This window comes from Excalfactoria chinensis, chromosome 1 (genome assembly GCF_039878825.1).
Source record: "Excalfactoria chinensis isolate bCotChi1 chromosome 1, bCotChi1.hap2, whole genome shotgun sequence".
In the NCBI taxonomy this organism is placed as follows: domain Eukaryota; kingdom Metazoa; phylum Chordata; class Aves; order Galliformes; family Phasianidae; genus Excalfactoria; species Excalfactoria chinensis.
In genome coordinates this window covers 29,129,190-29,152,293 of record NC_092825.1, presented here as the reverse complement: position 1 = coordinate 29,152,293, position 23,104 = coordinate 29,129,190, and the positions used below count along the sequence as shown (strand labels likewise).

The following is a 23,104-nucleotide window of genomic DNA, read 5'->3' as shown; positions in this document are numbered from 1 at the left end:
CAAAGGGCTTTCAGTAACGGGGTAAAACAAATGCTTAAAGTGAGATGTTATGAACAATGCAGATTCTTGGCATTAAGAGATATTATGAGATGTGGTGGTACATTTCTAACATGCTTTCAGAAGCATTTCACTACAGAGTGGTACTATACATATGTTGAACGCTCAAGAATAGACCTTGGAGAGTATCCAAGTTTGTTGTTAGTAAATCTTACTGCAGCTACAGTGGTTCTACTTAACACTCGCTAAAAACATTTATCAGAACCATCTGCCTTTATCTGTCACAATTACTTAGATGTATATAATTAATGAACATATATTAAATTAGAATTCCATGTGGTTTTAAATGTTTACAGTTCTAAACGCAGTACTTGTTGCTCCTCTGGATCAGCAACAGTCTGCGACAGCTTAGTGTGAAGTCACAACAGAAGTGCTAAGTGCTATAATAAAGAAAAAATGAAGAGCTCCCCAACCTAAGGTCCACATCATCCTCAGTGGAAAAGGAAACATATTATGAAGTATTATTTTCCACATTTCTCTTCAGCACACTTATACCGCACATTTTCAAGTTCATACACTAACAAAAATGAAAGCTTACCTTTACTTTCTGTTGTTTTTGTTAACTTTATTTAGGAAATCATTCTTAGGGAATCTATTCATTGGTATTTCAACAATATTTATCATTTAACTAACCCTATGGTAGTCCAACTTTTCCTAAAACTGAGTTACATACAAATGAAACAGAAAACAAACGGAAAGAGCTCCTAACAAATATTTCGTTATATAAAGACCATTGGCAAGACATTTAAATACATGAAAGGATTAAGAAGTTGAGCAGAAAACCTTCTCCCAGTCTGTAAATAACTCAGCAGCTCACTTCATATTTTCATGTAACAACAGCCACAGTCTAGTAAAACACACTTTAACCTGGCTTTCTTCTACTTCAGTCACACAAACTTTCACCTGAAATTCTGTGTAAGGAAGTTGCTGCATATTGCAGTGAATATGTTGAAATGTCAAACCTCTTTCAACAACAGTACATTGCAGGCTCTCATTCACTTCAAAATATTCACCTATAACAAGCAAGCGTTTACACAAAGCAACTTCTCTTATGTTTTTAATCCTCATTTCATTTCTAATAACAGTACATCATGCCCTCTAGTGGAAAGATAAAAACGTCTTGTGCAAAAACACCAACTAAAACAAGCACACATTTCTAACTTCATGAAATTTGCCTTATCTTCTTGTGTTATGCTCCCTATTTTCACAGTTCGGAATGTTGTTGTGTGTCTGATTCTGTTGTTTGTTTTTTCTTCTTTTCTGATCACTGCAGCTTCAAACATTACTTTCCCCCACCCCCACCCCTGTTAAATATGTTGGATAGTTTTCCTCTTCACACATCAGTTCTTCTGAATTGAAACACAGAACTTCTTTATCCATTTACCTGCACCTACCTTCCTTAACTACTTTTCTTCCTGCTTATCCCAACATTTTATCACAACTGCAACTGTTTTACTGTATTTAAGTGAAAAGAATAAAGTTCAGTAATTCAAGAGACATATGCTATTGTACCTTCTTTTTTCTTTTTAAGGATTTGAGACCCCCACCATATGCAGTTTAAAATAATCTAATATTCTTAAAATTACCTTAACAAAATCTCTATCAGTTTTCTCCTTCCATTCTTCTCCAAATACAGCAGAAAATGATCCTAAAGCTTTAAGCATAAAAAGCAGAATTCAGTAAAAAAAAATAATAATAATTAAAAAAAGAGATTTGAACATTTAAACTTCTTTCTAATCCACAAACCAAACCAGATAAAGATTTAAAGATTCAGCAACACTACAGGTTATTCTAGCATCTCATTTTCCTTCAAAGAATTCTGTACTAAATCGGATGAACCTCCTCAAAATTCACCAGTGATTTATTTAATGACTACTGCAGTTTTACAGTTTAAACAGAAGATAACCAGAAGAATTGACCAGTTTATGAATTCCAAAATAAATAAATAAAAGCCATGACAGAAATCTCTGCAGCTCTTTTAAAGAAGACAAGCATTCAGTTTTCAACCTCACATGAACAACTATTTTCCATGTGCCCAGTATAAGCTGTAAACACTATTTCAGTAGGCAAATTCCCACTACTGTTTTCTGCAAAGCAGAACAGCAGCACTGATAGTTTGACAGCACTCAGCTGAAAGCCAGTATTTAACCAGGAAGCCTAATCAGTGCTCTTGAATGTTTAATGGAGTCAGTACCACAGATTTTTCTAACCATCACTGCTTGCAAGTAGCAGATAAGATTCAGCCTAACTAAAACTTAGCTTTGTCTTGCAATATTCTGTAATAAGCTAAGGGCAGGTAAATACATATGTAAATGTATATGTATATATATATAATTTTGGTTTGTAATGTTTCAATACTTTGAGCAAAATGCAACAATCTCATTTCCAAGGCTATTTCAGCTTTAACAGAAACCAAACCAGGGCTTCATGCAGCATTTCATACTGTAGACACTACATAAACATCTCAAACTTCTGGGACTGTCCTACTACATGCAATATAATTGTCATCTCAAACTACTGAAGGGTCAGAGAAGGAGCTGAAAACATATTTTTCCTGTTACCTAGAAACAGTGCATTATAAATATTATCATTGTTAACACCTTAATTATAGACAAGCCAAGTCTAAAACCCACTTCAAATAAAATTAATCAGCTATCATTTACACCTGAAATTACTGTGACAGTATTTTCATAGTTTACTATTACAGATTTCGTTTAATCACATAACTTGACAATTTACCTTCAGTATTTATAACATAAAAGCTTCATGCTCAGAAGTACGTAAACATCACCCTTCATTTCCCCATTTTGTCTTAAATAGTCTTCCTAATGTTGCTAGGACACTCAGAAGATGTATTCTCTAGGGGCACCAGGTAAGATGAAAATACTTTTCAACATAAGTAACAGAAGCACAGGCCAGCTATGGACAAGCCTGTGCTCAGATTCCAATGTAAGAGCTTGAGAAAATGCTGCCTACTTTTGCAAAGTCCAAGAAATTGTGAAATAACAATACAAAATTTGATTATTACCAATTACCGATACAAGTTCCATCCGAGGAACAATAAGTGATGGCAAACTCAAATAATTCTACTTGGAACTGTTAATCTGCAGGACTAAGTTTCTTTTTTCTTAGAAAGTTCCTGAAATTGGGCTAGATTAAGATGCTGACAGACCAGTATCTAATTGATCTGAATTGAACTGAAGGGCAGAGACACAAGTCAGAAACATAACAGAGAAGTCAGAAAACACACTAATGCGGTGCTGAGGGGAAAAAAAAGAAACAGCTCCATTATGTAAAAACATTTGTGATATTAAAAGGAAAAAAAAAAAACAACAACCAAAAAATCAGCATACGGTGTCTAACATGGATTCTTCCCCAGAATTGTGAAACTGAGTCTCTGACAAACCACATTATGTTTGTGCTTACATGTGCAAAGCGTATTTACACTCAACAGATACATGCGATCATCTGTAGTAGCAGACAAACATATTTAACTAAAAATGTTCATTTCATCTATTTACTATCATTAAAAAAAAGATGTTACATAAAACCAGCAAATACTTCCTCCCCATCTCTACGAGATAGGAGATACGCTATTATGATTTCAGGATAGTTTAGGGTAACCTTTATTTTTTACCTTCTTCTTTTCTCCTTCCTACCCCTTTCCCTGACAGATGAGAAATTAACAAGGAACAACTTGTCATGGAAGCCACACTGAACATTTTGAACAGAATCACTTCACATACTTTTTGTATACTGAGGGAACAGACTACCTTTAAAAACCAAAGTGTTAATACATCAACTACTTCTTATCCTTTGAGATTCGTTCTCTGAATTTTATACACTTGAATATGAACAGCCAGGATCAAAACCTGGTGGGTCTGTTTTCAGAGCACTCTTTTCAGTTTTTAATTTGTGACTGCCACTAGGAAAGAATTAGGAGAAATCAGCACTGTCCTATGAATTCAGAAGAAAGCAGTAATGCACTATAAGAAATGGAAATCCAATGCTGCACACTTGAGATGTAACAATAAAAGACTAATTCTCAGTTTTCATTCAACTGTTAAATAACACTGTTTCAAATTATCTAACTTAAAAGAATATTTGTAATGCTCCGTGTCTGATATAAACAATATTTGAGAAGGAGGTTAAAAAAAGAAAAAAAATAAAAGAACTAGATACAGTTATATTACAGGGTAAAAAAGTACCAACAAATTGATTACTAAGGGTTGCGCAAGAAAGCAATAAACAGGTATTGACTTCTCTGTTGCAGAAATGTCACATACTTACTGTCATCAAATACTCCAGCATTAGCAAGCAGTAAAGTGATGATTTTAGGGTCCTTTTCAAGCTGCATGACATGCTTGCTTTCATTTGAAAGAAGAGTACATACATTAATTGCAAAATCCACTTCATTTGGGAGTCCAGATAACAGTGAGAGCACCAATTTATTATAATCATTTGGTGAGTTAAAGTCCATAGATAGCCCGTAGCTTTGACGAAGATAATCTAAGTAAGAAAAAAAACAGCAACGTTTTCATAGCAAAAATGATTAATATTCAAATGATATTTTGTCCATTATTTTTTATGAGTGACACATACATTTTTTTAAATATTGTACTTTCTAAGGTATTGCTTTTACAGTATTCAACTTGTTCGCCCCATTTAACTTTGACCAAAATTTTCAGGACATGCTACCTGTTTGTGTACCCTTCTAGGTAGATATTAATGCCTTTGGAAACTCTGGAATGAAATACTGCAACACAACCTTCCAAAGAAAAGCTTTGAAAATGTAAACTTTAATTAAAGCAGAACAGAATTGTAATATAATACAAACTTGCTTTCTATGCAACGAATTACCCATCCATTCCACAGAGTCCATGAAATCTGTTAATAAACAACTGTTTTGTGTTGTTTGGTTTTTTTTCCCAAGAGTGGCAGTCTATAATCTATCTTAGTCTATAATTTACAGTGGGGTTGATTCAGGTTTCTTATGCACGAGCTGTATTCCTCAAACTTTAAAGCTTAAATAATTCTACGCTCAACCAGATATTTGGCTCTTCAGAGAAATGACTGAATCAATGGAAACAGAATCTGTGAATTTTCAAGGTATGTTTCAAGACAAATAACTTTAGTCCCACTACTTAAAAGAAGGAGCACTTGGAAAGAAGTATAACGGTTTACAGATTCTCATTCTGTTGTGGCTCACAGTGGAAAGCTTTTGGATGTGTAAAGGAGCCTGAATGACTTACAGATTTGATGATTTGAATATTATTATCAATGTATTTATACACTATTACTGTAGCTTGTTCTAAAATACGTGGAAAAAAAAAACTTAAAAAGCATATCTCAAAAATTTACCTGACACGCTGTGTTGCTGGTAGTTGTAGGAAGTTGGGATTGCACCAATGGGAAGCTGTGGCTTTGGATTGCCTGGTTGTACCTCCTCATCCTCCTCCCCAAAATGATGGACTTTTTCATACTTTTCTAGATAACTGGAATAAAATAAAATAAAATAAAAAATTAAATTTAAAAGATTTTGAGTATATATAACTAAATCCTTCTTATCTCTCAAGAACTGAACTGCCAAAGGAAACAAACTACACAAACATGGGGATACACTGCAAATGATACTCAAACGGCACACAACAAGGTCATAGTCAGACTGACGTATGATACAGAAAATGCAGGTATGTGGAATTTTGGCTTTAGATATTAAACATCTTTGCAAACCTCAGCAACAGTTCATAACTAAATCACAAAATCACAGAACTGTAGGTGCTGGAAGGGACCGTTAAAGGTCACTGAGTCCAACCACCCTGCAAAGCAGGCTCCCTACAGCAGGCTGCACAGGTGGGCATCCAGGTGGGTCTTGAATATCTCCAGAGAAGAATCCATAACCTCCCTGGGCAGCCTGTTTCAGTGCTCCGTCACCCTCTTCCTTCACATACTGGTGCAGAACTTCCAATGCTCCATTTTATGGCTGTTACTCCTTGTCCTTTCCCCATAGACTACTGGAAAGAGGTTGACCACGTCTTTTTTGATCCCACACTTAAGATATATATGAATATTAATAAGATCACCTCCAAGTCTTCTTTTATCAAGGCTAAACAGACCCAGTACAACCGAGTTTTCTTGTGACTAAATCAGTTTTTTGCAAGGTCAGTTTTTCCTTTGCTATCCTAAACAATTATTCTGTAAAGTTTACCAATACCCTTACTGAGGTTAAGCCCAGGAAAACAGCTCCTTCCTTTCTTCTGACCTAAAGAAAAACAACGTACCAAATTCTATCTATTACACAAGATGGAGAGAGTTAAGATTTACTGCCGGCAGCGATTCAAGGTCAGAAACTGAGCCACAGCTGCAACTAATGACTATCAGAAATCCCTTTAAATCCTTTCAGAAAAATGCTGATATACTCTACACAGTGATAGATTATCCCAGAGTGGTCTGCAAGCACAGAAGCTATGTATACATCAAAATCAAAGAGCTAATCGGCTCAGTAAATTAATTATCTCAACTTAGTTATTCTAGCATTATAAACTGTAACTTTCCAAACTTACAACATTCCAGTGCATAAGGACAGCATGACCACAACGGCCTTCATTTTATAGACATGTAACTACAATATCCCTAATGAAATTATTCTAAAGTTGCCTACATTTGGAAGCTTTCAACTTGTTGAAAAACAGTGTCAAGTCAATTAAATTGAACTCAAAATACTACATCATCATGAGACCATTCAAAATGTTTCTCTTCCCATTTTTATGTACTAAAAATATGTAATATCTTAGGAGGAAAAAAGCTTTTGATATAATTTTTGTCAGTAGACACTGAAGCCAGTAACTTACAGTGAATCAGAATGATTTTAAGCACTTACTTAAACAAAGCAGCATTATTGATGACCTCCAGGGAATATTTTGCACACATTACTATTTCATGAAATGAAGCTTCAGTTTTCATAACCATGCTCTTAACATGTTAGGAAATTCCAGAAGGAAGAAGACAACTTCAGAGTTAGTAAGTTATACTACACATATGACTGTACCCCACACAAATATGATTTGAGTCTCAATGGTGCTTATGATATTCAAAGTGAATGTATGTTATCCTCATCTGAACCACTGCTACAGTGCCCTCTGTTAACAAGTCAACAGCAATCCTCACTGCACAATTATTCGTTTTTAAGGATTCAACAGAATAAAGATTGCATTTAAATAGTTGTTTTTTTCCTTTAAACTAGAAATAACCATTTATTCTACTTAGATCCCACTTTAAAAATCTCAAAAAAAAAAAAAAAGAAAAAAGAAAAAAGAAATCCTACCAAACTAAGTTGTTTACAACCTCTTAAAACATGCAACTCAACATTTCCCTACCCAGAAGATTTTAAATCTAAACCCTGTTTCTTTTCCACTCACTTCTTTACTCTCTCATCTTACTTCTGTCCCTTCCCTTAAATCTGAAATCCAAAGATTAAGATCAAATGCAATTCCTAGGTTCTCTACTGCAAAAGGCAATCACAAGCAGACGAGTATCACTGATAGTACTTCAAACAAACTGAAACAAAATAGTTCATCCACACCTAAGTAATTTTATTTCTGTTATAATGGTCATTTGGAAAGACTAAGAAATTACATTACTGTGAGAACTTCATCATTTTATGAAAATCTTTAATAAAAGCAGTTAATACAAGTAGTACTTATGTATTCTCTACTGATGGACAGCCAGCTGAATACAAGACAGCAGTGTGCCCAGGTGGCCAAGAAGGCCGATGTCATCCTGGCTTGTATCAGGAATGGTGTGGTGAGCAGGACTAGGGAAGCTGTCCTGCCCCTGTACTCGGCATTGGTGAGGCCTCACCTCGAGTACTGTGTTCAGTTTTGGGCACCTCAGTACAGAAAGGACATTGAGGTGCTGGAGCAGGTCCAAAGAAGGGCAACAAGGCTTGTGAAGGGCTTGGAGAACATGCCCTATGAGGAGAGACTGAAGGAACTGGGGCTGTTTAGTCTGGGGAAAAGGAGGCTGAGGGGAGCCTTACTGCTCTCTTCCAATACCTGAAAGGTGCTTACAGTGAGAGCATGATTGGTCTCTTCTCACTGCTGACAGGACAAGGGAAAATGGCCTCAAGTTGCAAAAGGGTAAGTTTAAGTTGGGTATTAAGAAACACTTATTTACAGAAAGGGCTGTGAAGCACTGGAATAGGCTCCCCAGGGAGGTGATTTAGTCACCACCCCTGGATGTGTTTAAAAACTGTTTGGATGTGGTGCTCAGGGACATGATTTAGCAGAGGGTTGTTAGTGAGGGTAGTATGGTTGGGTTGCAGTTGGACTCGATGATCTTTAAGGTCTTTTCCAACCTGAGTGATTCTGTGATTCTATGCACATTTAAGCTACTTTAAGCTGAAGCACTTGGAAGGTGGGGTCCAAAATGGCAATGCTCGTGCCATTGCAAGTGAACAGCAAATAAGACAGGCCAACCAGAACAGTGCAACCATTCCTTAGCTGCCTCCTATGACATGAGCCAGAAGGCCAGCAACTTCAAGGGTGTGTATAGCTGTGGGGGACCCTTCTTGCATCCCCCTAGGGAAACCTGCATCCCCTGCTCCCTTTTTTTCCTCTGAGTGTCTGTAAACCACAGCACATGGCATGAGGAATAAACAGAAAGAATTAGTGTGCGGTCACAGGGCTATGATCTCACTGCAATCACAGAGACATGGCTGGGACAACTCGCAAGACTGGAATGCTGTTATGGATGGCTATGTACTTTTTAGGAAAGATAAATCAGCAAGTTGAGCCAGTGAAGTTGCTCTTTATGTGAGACAGCAATTGGAATGTATCAGGCCCTGCCTAAGGATGAACGATGAACAAGCGGAAAGCTTATGGGTGAGCTTAAGTGCCAGGCAAACAGGGGTAGCACACTATGTATACTACCAGCTGCCTGATCAGGAGGGGGAAGCTGATGAAGCCTCCCACACACAGCCTCACAATCACAGGCACTGGTTCTCACGGGAGTCTTCAATCACCCTCATATTTTCATAGAAGCAATGCTGTCAGGCACAAATAGTCCAGAAGGCTTCTACAGTGTGTTGATGATAACTTTCTGATACAGGCAGTGATGGAGCCAACGAGAAGAGGTGTGCTGTGGGAACCTCTTCTTACAGAATACTGGTTGGGGATGCGAATGAAGGCTGGGAGCATGAGACAGTGGAGTTCAGGATCTTACACAGAAGAAACAAGGCAATAAGAAGGATTGCAAAACTGGACTTCAAGAGAACTGTGACCACTTCAACAACCTGCTTGGATGCATCCCACAGGTGAGAGCGCTGGCAGGTAAACGGGCCCAAGAGAGTTGCTTGACATTCAAGCATTGCTACTTCCAAGACTGTTGCATCACAAAGAGTAAAAAACAAATCAGGCAAAGGTTCCAGGAGATCCACATGGATGAGTAAGGAGCTCGTGGCAAAATTCAAACAGAAGGGGAAAAAAAAAATCCATGGAATGTGGAAATGGAGTCTGGACACTTGAGTAGAGATCAGAAATGTTGTTGGGACATGCAGGGGTCCCACAAGGAAAGCTAAGGCCCGCTTGGAATTATATCTGCTGAGGGAAGTCAAGGACAACAATAAAGGCTTTTTAAAATATGTCAATAGCAAAAGAGAGACTGGGGAAAATGCCCACTACTGACTGAGGTGGGTGCCCTTGTAACTGAGGACACTGAGAAGGCAATGCCTTCTTTGCTTCAGTCAGTTTAAAAACAGTGAAGTGAATAAAGACACACTGTGAAACATAACTAATAAAATACATGAAGTAGCACAACCAAAGTTTCAAGTGCACAGTCAGAAACGGTGCATGACGTAACCTTACGAGTCCCATGACATCATGTGCTCTCATGCATATCTGCACTGGTTTCTCAACATTTAGCATATAGCAATTCTAAGAGAGATACAAAAATGTTTCCTGCAATCAAATGCTCATCTCCAATTCTGAAAGCTCGATAACCACAATTTTAAATCATCTGAAATGTACCTCACTCCCTCAGTGACAGAAGCATCTATTTAAAGATCTTATGTATTAACCTACGTACTGGCCAGCATCTCTTCCCTTTTCTGATCATCATGAAGCCAGAAATATTTTAGTAACTGTGAACAAAAAACAAAACATGCCTGTGGTTTATGTATTCTGACAGGCTAAATTCCTACCTGTATGCATTAGCAGTTGGTATTTTAAGATAGACTTACCAGTGGCTGCTAAGTTCAGGAGAAAGAGCAGTTCTGCAGGATCCTGAACTACGTGCAAAGATAAAAACTCTCAGGATCACAGTATTTTCAATTCACCGTGGCCCAAAATGAACCTTGAGAAGAGTTAACAGTTTTAAATGCTTGTCACTGCTGGAGAAGACTCCAAACTGTTCAGTAAATCACTGGGTCCGTCATCATTACTGCCACCATGCTTTGACTGAAGGAGATTGTATTTTAATTGGCGTGACCAACACTGAAAAGCTACTGAAATCAAGGAGAAAACATACCAAAGACAGATATGGGCTTCACAAAGTCCTGGACCAGATTAATCAAATCCATGAATAAGTCTAATCAATTTAACCTGAAACTATATATATAAAAATAATCATAAAGACCTAAAGGAGTAGTTCAATGGTCTGTTTGACTTTCCTAACTCTTTAAGTGAAAACATTTAGCAAATCAGGAGAATTCTAAGTTGGTTTTCTGCTAGTTTATCAAACTGAACGCTGAAGCAGGGGAAATACAGGCATAGATGGCTGAGCATGTGCACGTGCCATTCCACCAACGGCAGAAGCTAGACTGCCTTAGCTCGTCTAACGGGACTCCAGGAGTGCTGTGGCTGGATCCAGTTTCCTCATACCTATTGGCCCAAGTCAAAGCTTGAGCTTAGCTTGAAGTACTTTCACTACTGAAAGTAAGATTTCCTAAGAATGTTTAATAAAAGCAAAATCCCTACAGAGAAAACACATAGTTCTCAAAATACAGCATGATCACAGTCACCTTTGTTTGGACTTGTCCATTCTGACAAGAATGAATAGCTACTTAAGCTTAAAAAAAAAAAAAAAAAAGCCTGTATTCCAGAATAATCCACTTTGTTCCATGTTTTAAAATACAAATACTGAACCTTATGCTTTTTATTAAACCCATGTCCCAGCAGAGCTGAGCAATATGAATATCCTTGATGTACTCCTCTGTTAATACCTCCTTTATTAAAATGTGTAAATGCAGTTCTGTCAAACACAGGCATTCTGAAATTTTAAAGATCTTGTCCCCTTTCTCCCCTGTGAAAGCAAATAACGACACTGTTTCCAACCCTACTGGACTAACAATTTGGGGGGGATTTAGAAAAATCTTCTGGGTGTGTATAAATTAAAAGACATTTGTAAACTACAATTATTGTCCTTTTCTTTAGTGTTAACAACTCTCACAACATTATCATGTCTTCTTTCGTAGGAAAGCAGCATTCAAATCAACCTAGAGAGATGATGTACTTTTTCCCTAAGCCTAAGCATGCACCAACTTCACCCTCATAATCTCAGCTCCTTTAGCTGTCATTCAGTTTACGTGTCTTCAAAGCACATTCTTTTTCCTAACACACCCCAACCTCATCCAGCTTACTAAGGAAAAAAAAACAAACCACAAAGGTTGAAATGCTTTTTTTTCCCCTATCACAAGTGAGAAGACGTACCTTACACCTATCACATACTCTTAACCATTTTAACATCATGCTAGTTTAGAGGGAGGATGTTTTACTATTTATGAATGAATCCATGGAGTTTAACAACATTGTATCACTGGATTTCAGCTATAATAACCAAACCTTAATAGCCTGACTTTGTATGATTCCTTAATGCTACATAAGTACTGACTGTTTACAGATAACTGCACAGACCAGAATCCTTCAAACCCTCCCCTTTTGTTTACTGCAGGAAGAATGACCTGGAATTTTAGCATAGAGAAGCAGCTTTGTAAATTAGCTTATAAATGAGCTTTACTAGTCTTAAATACTAATCTTACCAGTCTGGCATACAGCTACTGTACAAACAGCAGAATATTTACCATAAAGACAAGGTTTTGCTTTTAAAATGTAAGACATTGAAGTATAATAAAATGAGCTTTTCTATTACTGAAAAACAGCTGCGCAAAAGCCCATAAATTATAATCAGGCATTTACAAAAGGCTAATGTCATGTTTCAAAACAACTTACATCTGTATCTACAGACCAGAAATGCACACTTTAATCTCAGAGGTTTTTAGATTCAGAATGCTTCCTTAATTTGGCAAAGGCCCCGGTATACATATCAATAACACAGGTCTCAATCTTCTCATCCTCTCTTCTTTTAATTTCAATACCAATGAATGAATAGATGCAGCTAATATGTACAAAAATGAACTAAAGCGACTAAATGGATGAAGGACCAGAAGGAAATGACTAATAAAACATGCCATATATATAGGGTATAAAATCTTCATTGGCATCTGAGACGACAACTAAGTAAGACATTGAAGCACTGGTGATAATGCAATAATGATGAAATCTGGCTTCTGTACACATAGAATCATAGAATCACCAAGGTTGGAAAAGACCTAAAAGATCATCCCGAAAGGCTCCATCCTGCTAGTGCATGGCATCTTGCATCAACATTAGCCCAGCGAATGCATGATCTAAAATATTCAAGAAACTGAAAACATAATTTCAATTTACAACCCACTACCTCCTGTCAGCTTGGATCATGCCTCTATTCTGAGAGGCTTCACTTTAAAAAAAATAAACATCTGATGAACAGCTCGATCTACAGGATATGGAAAGCACTTCATGTCTGGAAAATACAGGAGCAAGCGAAGGCCTGTGAAGGATGGCTGACTTTACAGGGCAAGTCATTGCAAGGCTTTCTGAAAATCTGGTACCTCTAAGGATCTACAGAGTTAGAACTCAAAAGATAACGTTATTTGGAAAATCGAATTCAAATGTTACACATTCTGTTCCTGTGACAGAACTTCGTTTTGTTTCATTCCAGTCAAGGAGAAAATAAAAAATAAAAAATAAATTTAAAAAAAAAAAAAAAAAAAAAAAAAAAAAAAAAAAAAAAAGAAGTTGCTCCAGGATTGTTTTCAGATGTTTGAGAATAAAAATACAAATAAAAAGATTTCTGCACTACCTACAGCTAATGGCATGCAGAATTTACTGTTCACAATAGTCTGGAATGGGCTTACAGAATGCAGCAAGCTCTCAAGCTGTGGCTGCTGGTGACTTTTGAATCCGCTTCTTGTAAAATTGGAGAATCTGAATCTAAAAAGCATCTAGACCAAGATTCCTATGGTCTCCGAGTGAAAACTTATGAGTCCTCCACACGCTTGTTTAGTATTTGTCAGTCAATGTTATGTATTGTTATGAAGTGTCTGGCTTATTTGATATTTCACACCCTGTATTGGGGCACAGTCAATTTGCCACTCATGACAAACAGTGAAGATGACATCAGCTATTACAGTCCAATGATCAATTCATTAGCTCTACACTCAGCTGAAAGAGAAGCAGGTGCCATTCCACCAGAGATCTCTTCCAGGTCTTTCCTAATTAATTTCTGGTGCTGGTTATAGGCTGTAACATTCAGGGCACATGTTAAAGCTTGGTGCCACACTCCAGATGGAAATGGAACTCAATGAGTCTGCTGCCTCAAGTCATGTCTAACATACTCATCTCATGGAAATTCCTTCATAAAACTTGCCTTGAAAGTTAAGCAAACTAGTTCCTAGAAATGCTTAAAACTTGACATTACGCTTCAAGGTTCTGCTCCATCTTTTAGCACACACCACCAAGCTGCCTCAATCTTGATTCAGTATCTATGTAGGTTTTGTCACTGACATCAACAAGCTTTTCAGAACTTTTTCCCTTGACTGCAACAGTACCAGGAATTCCACTCCAAGTTACATGCCAGCAACTGAATCCTTCAAAATACTGTTTGTGGATTTTCCAGTTTTGTGTTGTACCAACTGAGAAACAGAGTACCTCACACATAAAGCAGCACCCAGCAAAACAGTTATTACATAGCAGTTCTCAGCAAGCGCTCAATTGATGCCTGGATTGTTGTGAGTACCCAGTAAGACTTGCTGACGAATCAAAACCTTCCCACTGTACTTGGCCAGTTAGACAGCCAAACAGCAAACTCCAGCATTCGTGCTTTTCAAACATCTGGCCCTCTGCTCTCCCAGCTGGCAGCAGCACACTGTTCCCCACTCTGTTCCCATACAGCCCCATCTGACTGCACGCATCACGTCGTGCCCAGGGCTTCAGCTCCAGCCTCTGCACAACACCCCTACTGCACGCACTGGGCCAACTGCGAGCAAACTGGGAAAGCTCCATTCCCATGAAAGGGAGTCTCAGACTTTCCAACAGACCCACACGTAAACAAAGATTGCACGCACCGGCATCTAAATGTGTTAACAACGTTTTGTAACACAGGTTATGTAAGATTACGTGACAGATGGTCCAATTTGTGCTTCACTTGAAATCTGGTTAAGAAGTTTGCGTCCTATCAAGAAGCCTTTGCAGAATGAACTTCTGCATCTGCTAAGGAAGGGTGCATTATCTGTCATTACAAAAAGGCAAGTAGAATTCATGAGGAATCTAGAAAGTTTCACCTCATTAGACATTACAATAAGAGGAAAAAGGCAACACGTAATGCTTTAAAGTTAAACAACACTCTCAAGTCACTGAAAATATGTTCTTAACATCGATGGGAACAGTAAGAGGAAAGAAATTAAGATACTGTTTTATGGTTTAATACTAATAATGCTCTAATTTAGGAGGAAGTTAATACGCTATCTATGCCAGCTAGGTAAGTATGTGCTGGAGTATAAATTCAAGAGATTAGGGCAGCTGGGGTGGAAAGGGAACAAAACAGAACAGAAAATGTGCCTCTGCAGAAAATGCATTACCAGGACTTCCAACAGATTCTGGACACACACTACAGAACTGACAGCAGGAGGAGATGACTTATTTTGACTGCCTCAAAGTTAAGAGAAAGTCTGTGCTACTAAAGAAGTATCGGAATAAAAGGCAAAAGCTTCATTCACCATGAAGTCCTGTTAGCCAAGGCAGCGGCTGAAGGCAAAAATCAGATCTCTGGCAACTTCTATGTTTCTTTAACTTTCCTCTAACTCTTCTCAAATCCTGCCATGCCTACCGTGCAAGCTGGCAGGAGGACTGCATGGGAAAGTACCTGCCCAGTAATGACAGTGACGCAGTGGGCAAAGTCTTCACACTTAAGCAATTCCTTTTTGGTTTACTCCACTGTGTAACTAGCATCAAAATCTCTCCGACACTCACTTATTTGAAATCTTTCACTTCCAGGTTTGCTTTCATTTCTATACATATTTAAATTAAATTAAACTGAGTCACCTTGTGAACCAGTGCTGCAGTCCACAGTTACCTTCCAGGAGTAACTAATTCTTCTACTGCATTCCCACTGCTTGGCAGAAAGTATTCTAACCCAGGAACACCTCTTACTGCTTCAGCAGCTGTTTTACTAGAGCTGACAGGCTTCACATCCAGGAATATCTGAGCTGTGGCACTGTTAATAGTATTAATTCTCCAGTCTACTTCTGGGAATTAACTCTCCAACAAAGACCTACTCATCTTACTAATTTTATAGTCATTCTGTTGCCTCCTAGGATGACAGCTCATCAAGCCTGTCAAGTATGACAGTAGTCTGGGTTTAGTCTTTAAGCAAAATATCAGGATCCTGGAGATTTTTTGCTCTATCCATGACACACTCACAAATTCTAGAAAATTCTCAACTTTCCCTTATTTTGAAAAACAATCAATCTACAGCACTAAGATTTACTGACAGTGCCTGAATCTAAATGGAAAAGACGCGCTATCATGAATTGTACCACATGGTAGGAATCACCACGAGAAATGGTAACTTACGTATTGAGACCTGCAGGTCATAACAACATAGAGTCACCCCACACCCATCCTCACTTTTCAGGAGTGAATGGCAGCTGTACAGAGAATGGCCTGAAATCTTCAATGCCATCACGCTGTGAAAGTCTCTGCAACAGTCTGCAGTATTCCTCTACTCAGTGCAGCTGTGGCAGCAATATAAGAGACTATTGCCACGCTGAAGACATACTGTAATACAATATCTTCAACTCAGTGTAGCTTACTATACAGCATTAGTTATAAGGCATGCTGTGTATAACACAAAGTCAGCATGGAACGTCAAAACTTGTGTTCAGTGAACGCTATTTAAGTCACTAAGTCATGTGTCAAACACGAAGCCAGAAGCTGGCAATGTACATGCCTTCTTTCATAGTCACATCCTAGGATGGAGCAGTGTTTTGAATACACGTAGGAGATAAATATCCAGGGTGTAGTCAAAGAGGAAATACTCTTCTAAAATATAAAGAATACATATCACAAAGAAACAAAATTACAACATCAATGACCATTCCTACACAGTGCAATAACTGCAATCAGTGATCTTAAGACTAAAGCTAAAAATCTAATGCATATTTGAAGCTGCTCACAAAAGTTAAAAACAAAGTACATGTAACATGCAGTGGATTTTAACCTTAGGAAACAACGAAGGCACGGAATTATTTCCAGAGCTGAGCAACTGTGTCCATAAACACCTTTTAATGCAAATACACGTTTACACTCTTAGTGTAGATGGTGTACAAACACATGCAACTTTTTGAATGATGAAATTATTGAAAATAACATTGACCGGAAGGCGTATTGACTGTATAAAGCTATGTAGGTAATACAGAAGTATTTAATTAACCAAATAAAGAATAGTATGCAGTATCAACAGCTCTAAATCCATTTGCCAATTGCTACTTGTGTCTATTATTTAACTACTATGAAATTCAAATTAGAAGAAAATATTTTTGCTATTTTCACCCCCTCTGTGCAGAAGAAGGAGAAATAAATGACACATATTATAGCAGTGCAACTTATTACATTCTGTCAGCGCCTTGTCTGAAGAGCTGTCCTTATGAAGGGAAGATTGCTATGGTAAGTCAGTCTCAACTTTTTTCCCAAAATTTAGGATGAAAACTACCAACAGTTACGGATACGATTTCCCTGTTGTCTTTAGCAGTTTCATCACCTAATATGATAGATGGTGTTTGCACAACAAAACTAAGAAGCACCCTCTAGGCTTTTTCCCCTGTGTCAGGAATAAATGTCTAACTTTTCGCCTGCCAGCCAATAGATAAAACTGCACAGAAAAAACACCCTGGACAGAATTTATCCTACCAGGGAATTTCCAGTTCTCTGAGCTTCTCTCAATCCATTATAAATAACATTGATATCTTTAGTATTACACATGGTAATAAGTACTCCTTATTTATTTGCATATGTTCCAATATTTAGAGATATTACACAGTTTTGAAACTGCAGTGAAGACAAAAATACCTGCTCCGTGACTTAAAAACTCTACAAGAAAGAAAACAAAAAAAAGTATTGCCTCATGCTTGCATATTTCATTACAACAATGCCAAGATAAATGTTGGTTCTTCTCTGAACACAAAACACCTATAAGCAGTTTCTAGAACTAGTCCAAACTCTACATGGCCAAAGGAGCACAAGCACTGGAAAGTGATCCTTCCGCCCCGGTCCTTTCTCTGCTCTCCTCTTCGTCCTTTGCAACATTCTGGTACTCATTTGAAAGAGGGGCAGATAGGTGTGCAGCAGGAAGCCAGCTAACTGGGAGGAGACTACACAAGGGAACAGCTAATTGGAAATATAAACCTCATGAAAACAGACATCTAGAAAAAAGTGTTCTGGATTGCCAGCAACTGCTCCGTCCACCAAAATAAAAGTTTCCACACTACTTCTTCCTGCCTGTTTTACTTGGTTTCTGTTAAACATGAGACACAGAACACAACAAATGAGCTTGTTGATTTCTATTGTTCACAGGCCATTTTTTAATCCAATGACTCTACAAGTCTATATAAAAGATGTCGCTACACCAATTTTTCTGTAACGTCATTGTTAGAATCAGCACATATTCAGTGCTGCACTTCTCTGCCTTCATCTTATCAATTGTATTTTTCCTGCAATTAAATCCATTCACAATTTCTCACATGTAGCCCACACAATCAAAGCAAATGTACTAGCTCACGTTTCTATTTATGCAGTTAATCAAACAAAAATATGAAAATTAATTAATTCTTGAACATTATACCACAGCTGCATCAAATATTCATTAAAAAAATAAGAGCAGAATAAAAAAAATCTGATTAAGAAAATCCTATAGGGATTCCGCACAATAGGAACACAAATACTTTAAGTTCTATGTGAAGACAAAAAAGCTGTCTGGGGAGTCAGTCCCTTCTTTACTTCACGATGTTACCAGCAATTAGTTTGTATGCAATCTGGCCTGCAGAAAAACATTCAACGTGAAAATATCTGTGCATTTGAAACACAAACATATCCAGACTGAAACTAAAAGAACAATGACTAATCTGCAGATCTTTTGATCAAGAAGCACCAACATACTGCTGCAGGGCTCGTTAAGCATCCCAGAGTATTCTGAGAACACAGCCATGTACAGGTTGAGAAATGATGATAAAGAGGTAACATACTGATTTAGCTGTCTAAACATGTAAAAGCTACACATCTATACTAAAATAAACAATGCTGTGAATGTTCCTATGCATGGAAATAAACTGCCTGTACTGTGAAACTGTTAAGAGAAGGGCCTGAAACAGTTTCTCCCAGCCAATTAGCTCTCCCCCTAACACTTAAAGGTGACCATTCCCAGAAGTTAATTTAGATATAGCTACTCTGGTTTTTAGGGCTAGAAGTATGGACATGAACCACTTTGTGTCAACCGGCCTCCTGCTCAATTGATTCACTAGTAAGTAGTGTTTATAGGGGGTACACGCTGAACGCTGCAGGGGCAGCCTCTGACAATACAAAGAGGGGAAGATGAAAGACAGATGAAGCGTTACTCCATAATGATTTTAAAGTTGTCGGTGACACAACGAACATGAAGAATTTAGAAGCATTTGTGTTTTGGCTTGTATAACTGCAAAGAAACTATAACACATACAAGGATAAAAGGGAAAGAACAAAAGGGTATGATGAAAACAGATAAAGCCCAGAGATAGATATCCTGTTGGGAAGTATCGGTCTGAGGCATTAAAGATTATCAGGTAAATTTCCTTTAAGGCAAAAGGAAAAGAAATTTTGAATATTTTTATTTAAAAACAAACAACAGAAAACCCTACTTTTGTCTACCACAACAGCATTCTCAATGACTAATTTGATGCATGTAGTAAAAATACAAACTGTAAACTGAGTAGATGGAGACTGAGAATGTGTTAAGTGCACTGGAAGAGAAATTGTTATCTTTTACAGGAAGGCAGAAAAATAGAAAGCAGTATTAATAGCATTCAAATATTAAGTATTAGAAATGGTACCGAGTCCCTACTGGTGGTCTGGGGTTTAGAAGAGATGAGACCTGATCCTCCACTGTGGATTGACCAGGCTTTTCATATCAAGTAAATCCAGTACAGCTTATCATATTCCTATTATTTTGAATGGAAATAATCCGTGGGAAAAGCTCTGCAATTAATGTATTGCATACCTTTTTTAGAGGCTGAGAGAAGGTAAACTGAGACTGAAAAAAGTTCAGTAAGAGTTCAGTTTGGAACCACAAACTCACATAAGTGTAAATCTCAATTAAGTCCTAAGTATGCACTTTTTTAAGTTAAGAAACCTAAACGTTACCTCATATCCTCCCAAGTCTTTTTACTACACTGCACACAGATAACAAATAGCACTAAATGCTACACACATTGCCACATGCACTGCAATAATGGAATCAGAACACGTGTGTGTAGTTCAGATATATCAGAGGTAAACGATTTTCTTCTAGCATTTATATATATATATATATATTCCTGAACATTTGATTATAAGGAAACACGAATTGTAACTAAAGCTACCAGCTTAAACATGATCTCCCAGAGCACCTCAGCAGATGTGACAGTCCTGCTGTTGATGGCTTGAAGGTAAATGGCCCTTCTCAATGCCTTGGACTTCTTAGCAGCATTCAGCAGTGCTGGCCTTGAGACAGTTAAATCTTTGGTATGAGAAATCAGTTCAGAAATGCTCTCTGGAATGAGGATCCATGGCTAGCTGTCAAGAAACCATGCCTCTAAGTCTACTCTTATTTCAGGGATCCCAGAAAGAACAGCTCTTCCTTGGGTTTATGCTCAGTCTGCATGCAGACACTTCAGATGACATGGAGTGAAGCACTGGCACACACACAGGACATGTCCCTACTTCCTCATCATCACACATAGCTAACATTTCTTTTGTCATTGCATTGTCTTGGTAACACAAGAGCATCTAATAGATAACGCACACCCTGCTGAAAGTCAAATGAAGTCTCATGGCATGCTGGTATGCAGAGGGAAGCCCTATAAGTAATTATTTTTTTTTACTAAGAAGTTCCATAGGCAGAACTAATCATGTAGCGCAGATTAAAAGCACTCCTGCTTTCTTGACTGTGCTGACCTCCGCTTGTATCTGAGCAATGCTGCGCATCATCTCTTATCAGCGAGGAATGGCTCTCTATTATTTGCTCATAATAACCTAATTTGTTAATTTTCCTCTCTTTCACCCTTCCTCTCGGCAACACACAATATCTGACAAGACAACACCAGTTTGTAGAAAACCTAGCACAAGTTTCTCAGTGGTGTACTTGAGCAGAAAACAGACAACTGACTCTGCATTGAGAGCAGGCCCCCCGGTATCACCTAAGGCTCAGGACATGCCTATCGATGCTTCAGGTCAGGGCAACTTTCTTCTCAGAGATAAAAATCAGCTGTACAAACGAGCAAACTTTCCCGGAGATGGATTTCAAACAAGCAGTGAGGAACGTACCTGCACAACATTCTGCACACCTGTAACACTGCGCCTCCCAATCACCAAGAATTAAATCCTTCAGAGGTATAACAAGTGTTAACCCAGCAGTAACGTCCAACCCTCAGAAAGAAGCGCACATAACACTGCGCTTCAAAAACAACCTTTAAGCGATCAGACATCATCATCTGAAGACAGCACTATTTCTAAAGCTTAAACTGAAGCTCAAGAAAACTGAAACACCTTCCAAAAACCGAGTCGTTCACATTTTTTTGTCTGCTACATATGGGAAACTTAAAACCCAGCAACAAAAGAAATTGGGGGTGGGGAGGGAGGAAGGAGGAGGTTCTTTTCCTGTTTCCTTTTTTTCTGAGAATCTCTCCAATATTGAGTTCTCCCTTCCCACATTTCCTTCTATGAAGTAACAATCAATTCCTCTTCATCAATGCCATTTTTCATTTCCTTTTCCCACTTTCTGCAGGTACAGCCTGGAGTAGTGGATATTTCCAGCACCTGTAGTGCGCCACTGCAGCTATTTCTGTCACGTTCACAAGGACACAAACACCTACACTGAAACCAGCCCAAGTCTCGCTTATTTCCATCAGCAAGAAAAAAATCAGGAAAGTTAGGAGCAAAAAAACTTTCCAGTGCTGCTCCTTGGAGGACTTGAGAACACAAAATCTGACTTACATTTTTAACTGTTTTAATGAAAATCAAACGCTGAATGTGCTCGTTTTTGTTTCCCATCTGTTCCAGGGGTTCATAATAACGCCCATGAGTAAAAGAACAGAACTCTGACAAGTGTAAATATGCAGCAATTGCGATTAAATCAATACAGTCACTTTAGGTTTTCATTTGAACAAGAACTGCTTCAAGATAACTACTACCAAGATTTGACATAATATTCATATGGCCCGTTTCAGAAAAAAACACATCATTTGTATATCAAATACCACAATATCCAACATGCCGAGGTATGTTAGATACAGGTCTCTCCCATTCAAGTATCCTACACAGTCAAAAATGGCACAACACAGGAATTCAAGCGTTATCAACATCTTCTGACTATAAAACTCCTAGTGGAAGTAAGAACTGAACACATTAATTGCCTACTAAGAGCAGGTTTCCTTTGACATTTTCTGCTTGTTGCCCCCAAGAAGTAACCTGAAGTTAAACACCACAGCAGCTGTTAGATAAAAAAACTTCTCAACTCTATTTATAATGTTTCACAGTAGAACAGTACAATTAATGCAATACATTAGTACTCCCTGCCTGTTTCCGAGCATGCAATCATCTTTCTGAGGCAGAAGTGGAAAGAGAATGATCACAGCAGTGACACGACTAAGTTCCAAAATGACCCATTCTGGAAATACAGATGTACTTGAAGCTGAAAAAATACTCCCCAATGAACCACTTCCTATCACTGCTTTTTAAGTATGAATAAAAATACAATAAAACACTGCTAACTAAAACAGAATCAAGGAGATGCAGTCCCCCAAATTAGAACAACTCCACACAACATCTGGATAGCAATACAACAGCACCAGTAGGATTCATGAAGTTGAAGCTCATCTCAGCAAAGAGGTGTTAGCGTGCATTTCTCATTAAACTAGGTTAATCACTACCATTACTTAAGAGCTGGAAAAGTACCTAAACCTATGGCCAGCCTCCTTCTCAAGGATCACTTTACCATGTCCACACTTCACAGCCCACTATGGTGGTGTTAGTTGACATGTTTTGATAGGTTCCTATGGCAGTAGCTGTATTAATACATTTGTATTGACAACAAAACTATAAGTAATTGTATTGTGCACAAATATGGAGCATTGTTTAAGAAATGTGATAGAGAGAAAGCAATTCACTAGGAAAGAGGAAGGGAATTCCTATTTCCTAGGTGTCAGAGCTTTTTTCTTGATAAAAGTAATACAAGAAATGTAATTTCAAATTAATTCTCAATAATACACTTAATTTCACCCACACATCATCAGGATACAGCAAGTAATTGTCTAACTTGATACACCGTTCATCATGAACATGCCTACAAACACAGAGGTACCCCTCACTAAATGAAGCAATTTAATCTATAAATTAACAAGACTTAACAGTGAGAGTCTTGAAATGCACAAAACATCCTTTTCTAAACT

General features: G+C 37.9%; 1 protein-coding gene across 3 annotated transcripts in view; it reads right to left on the bottom strand.

Annotated features, from left to right (window-relative positions):
- ARID2 (AT-rich interaction domain 2) overlaps positions 1 to 23,104 on the bottom strand; it is a 102,506-nt gene that overhangs the window by 37,932 nt on the left and 41,470 nt on the right. For all 3 annotated transcript variants that reach the window (XM_072360457.1, XM_072360466.1, XM_072360477.1), the window contains 3 exons: positions 5,419 to 5,552; positions 4,348 to 4,566; positions 1,644 to 1,711 (listed from right to left, as the gene is read on the bottom strand). In XM_072360457.1, coding sequence (XP_072216558.1) covers positions 1,644 to 1,711; positions 4,348 to 4,566; positions 5,419 to 5,552 — 421 coding nt within the window. The remainder of the gene's footprint in view (positions 1 to 1,643; positions 1,712 to 4,347; positions 4,567 to 5,418; positions 5,553 to 23,104) is intronic.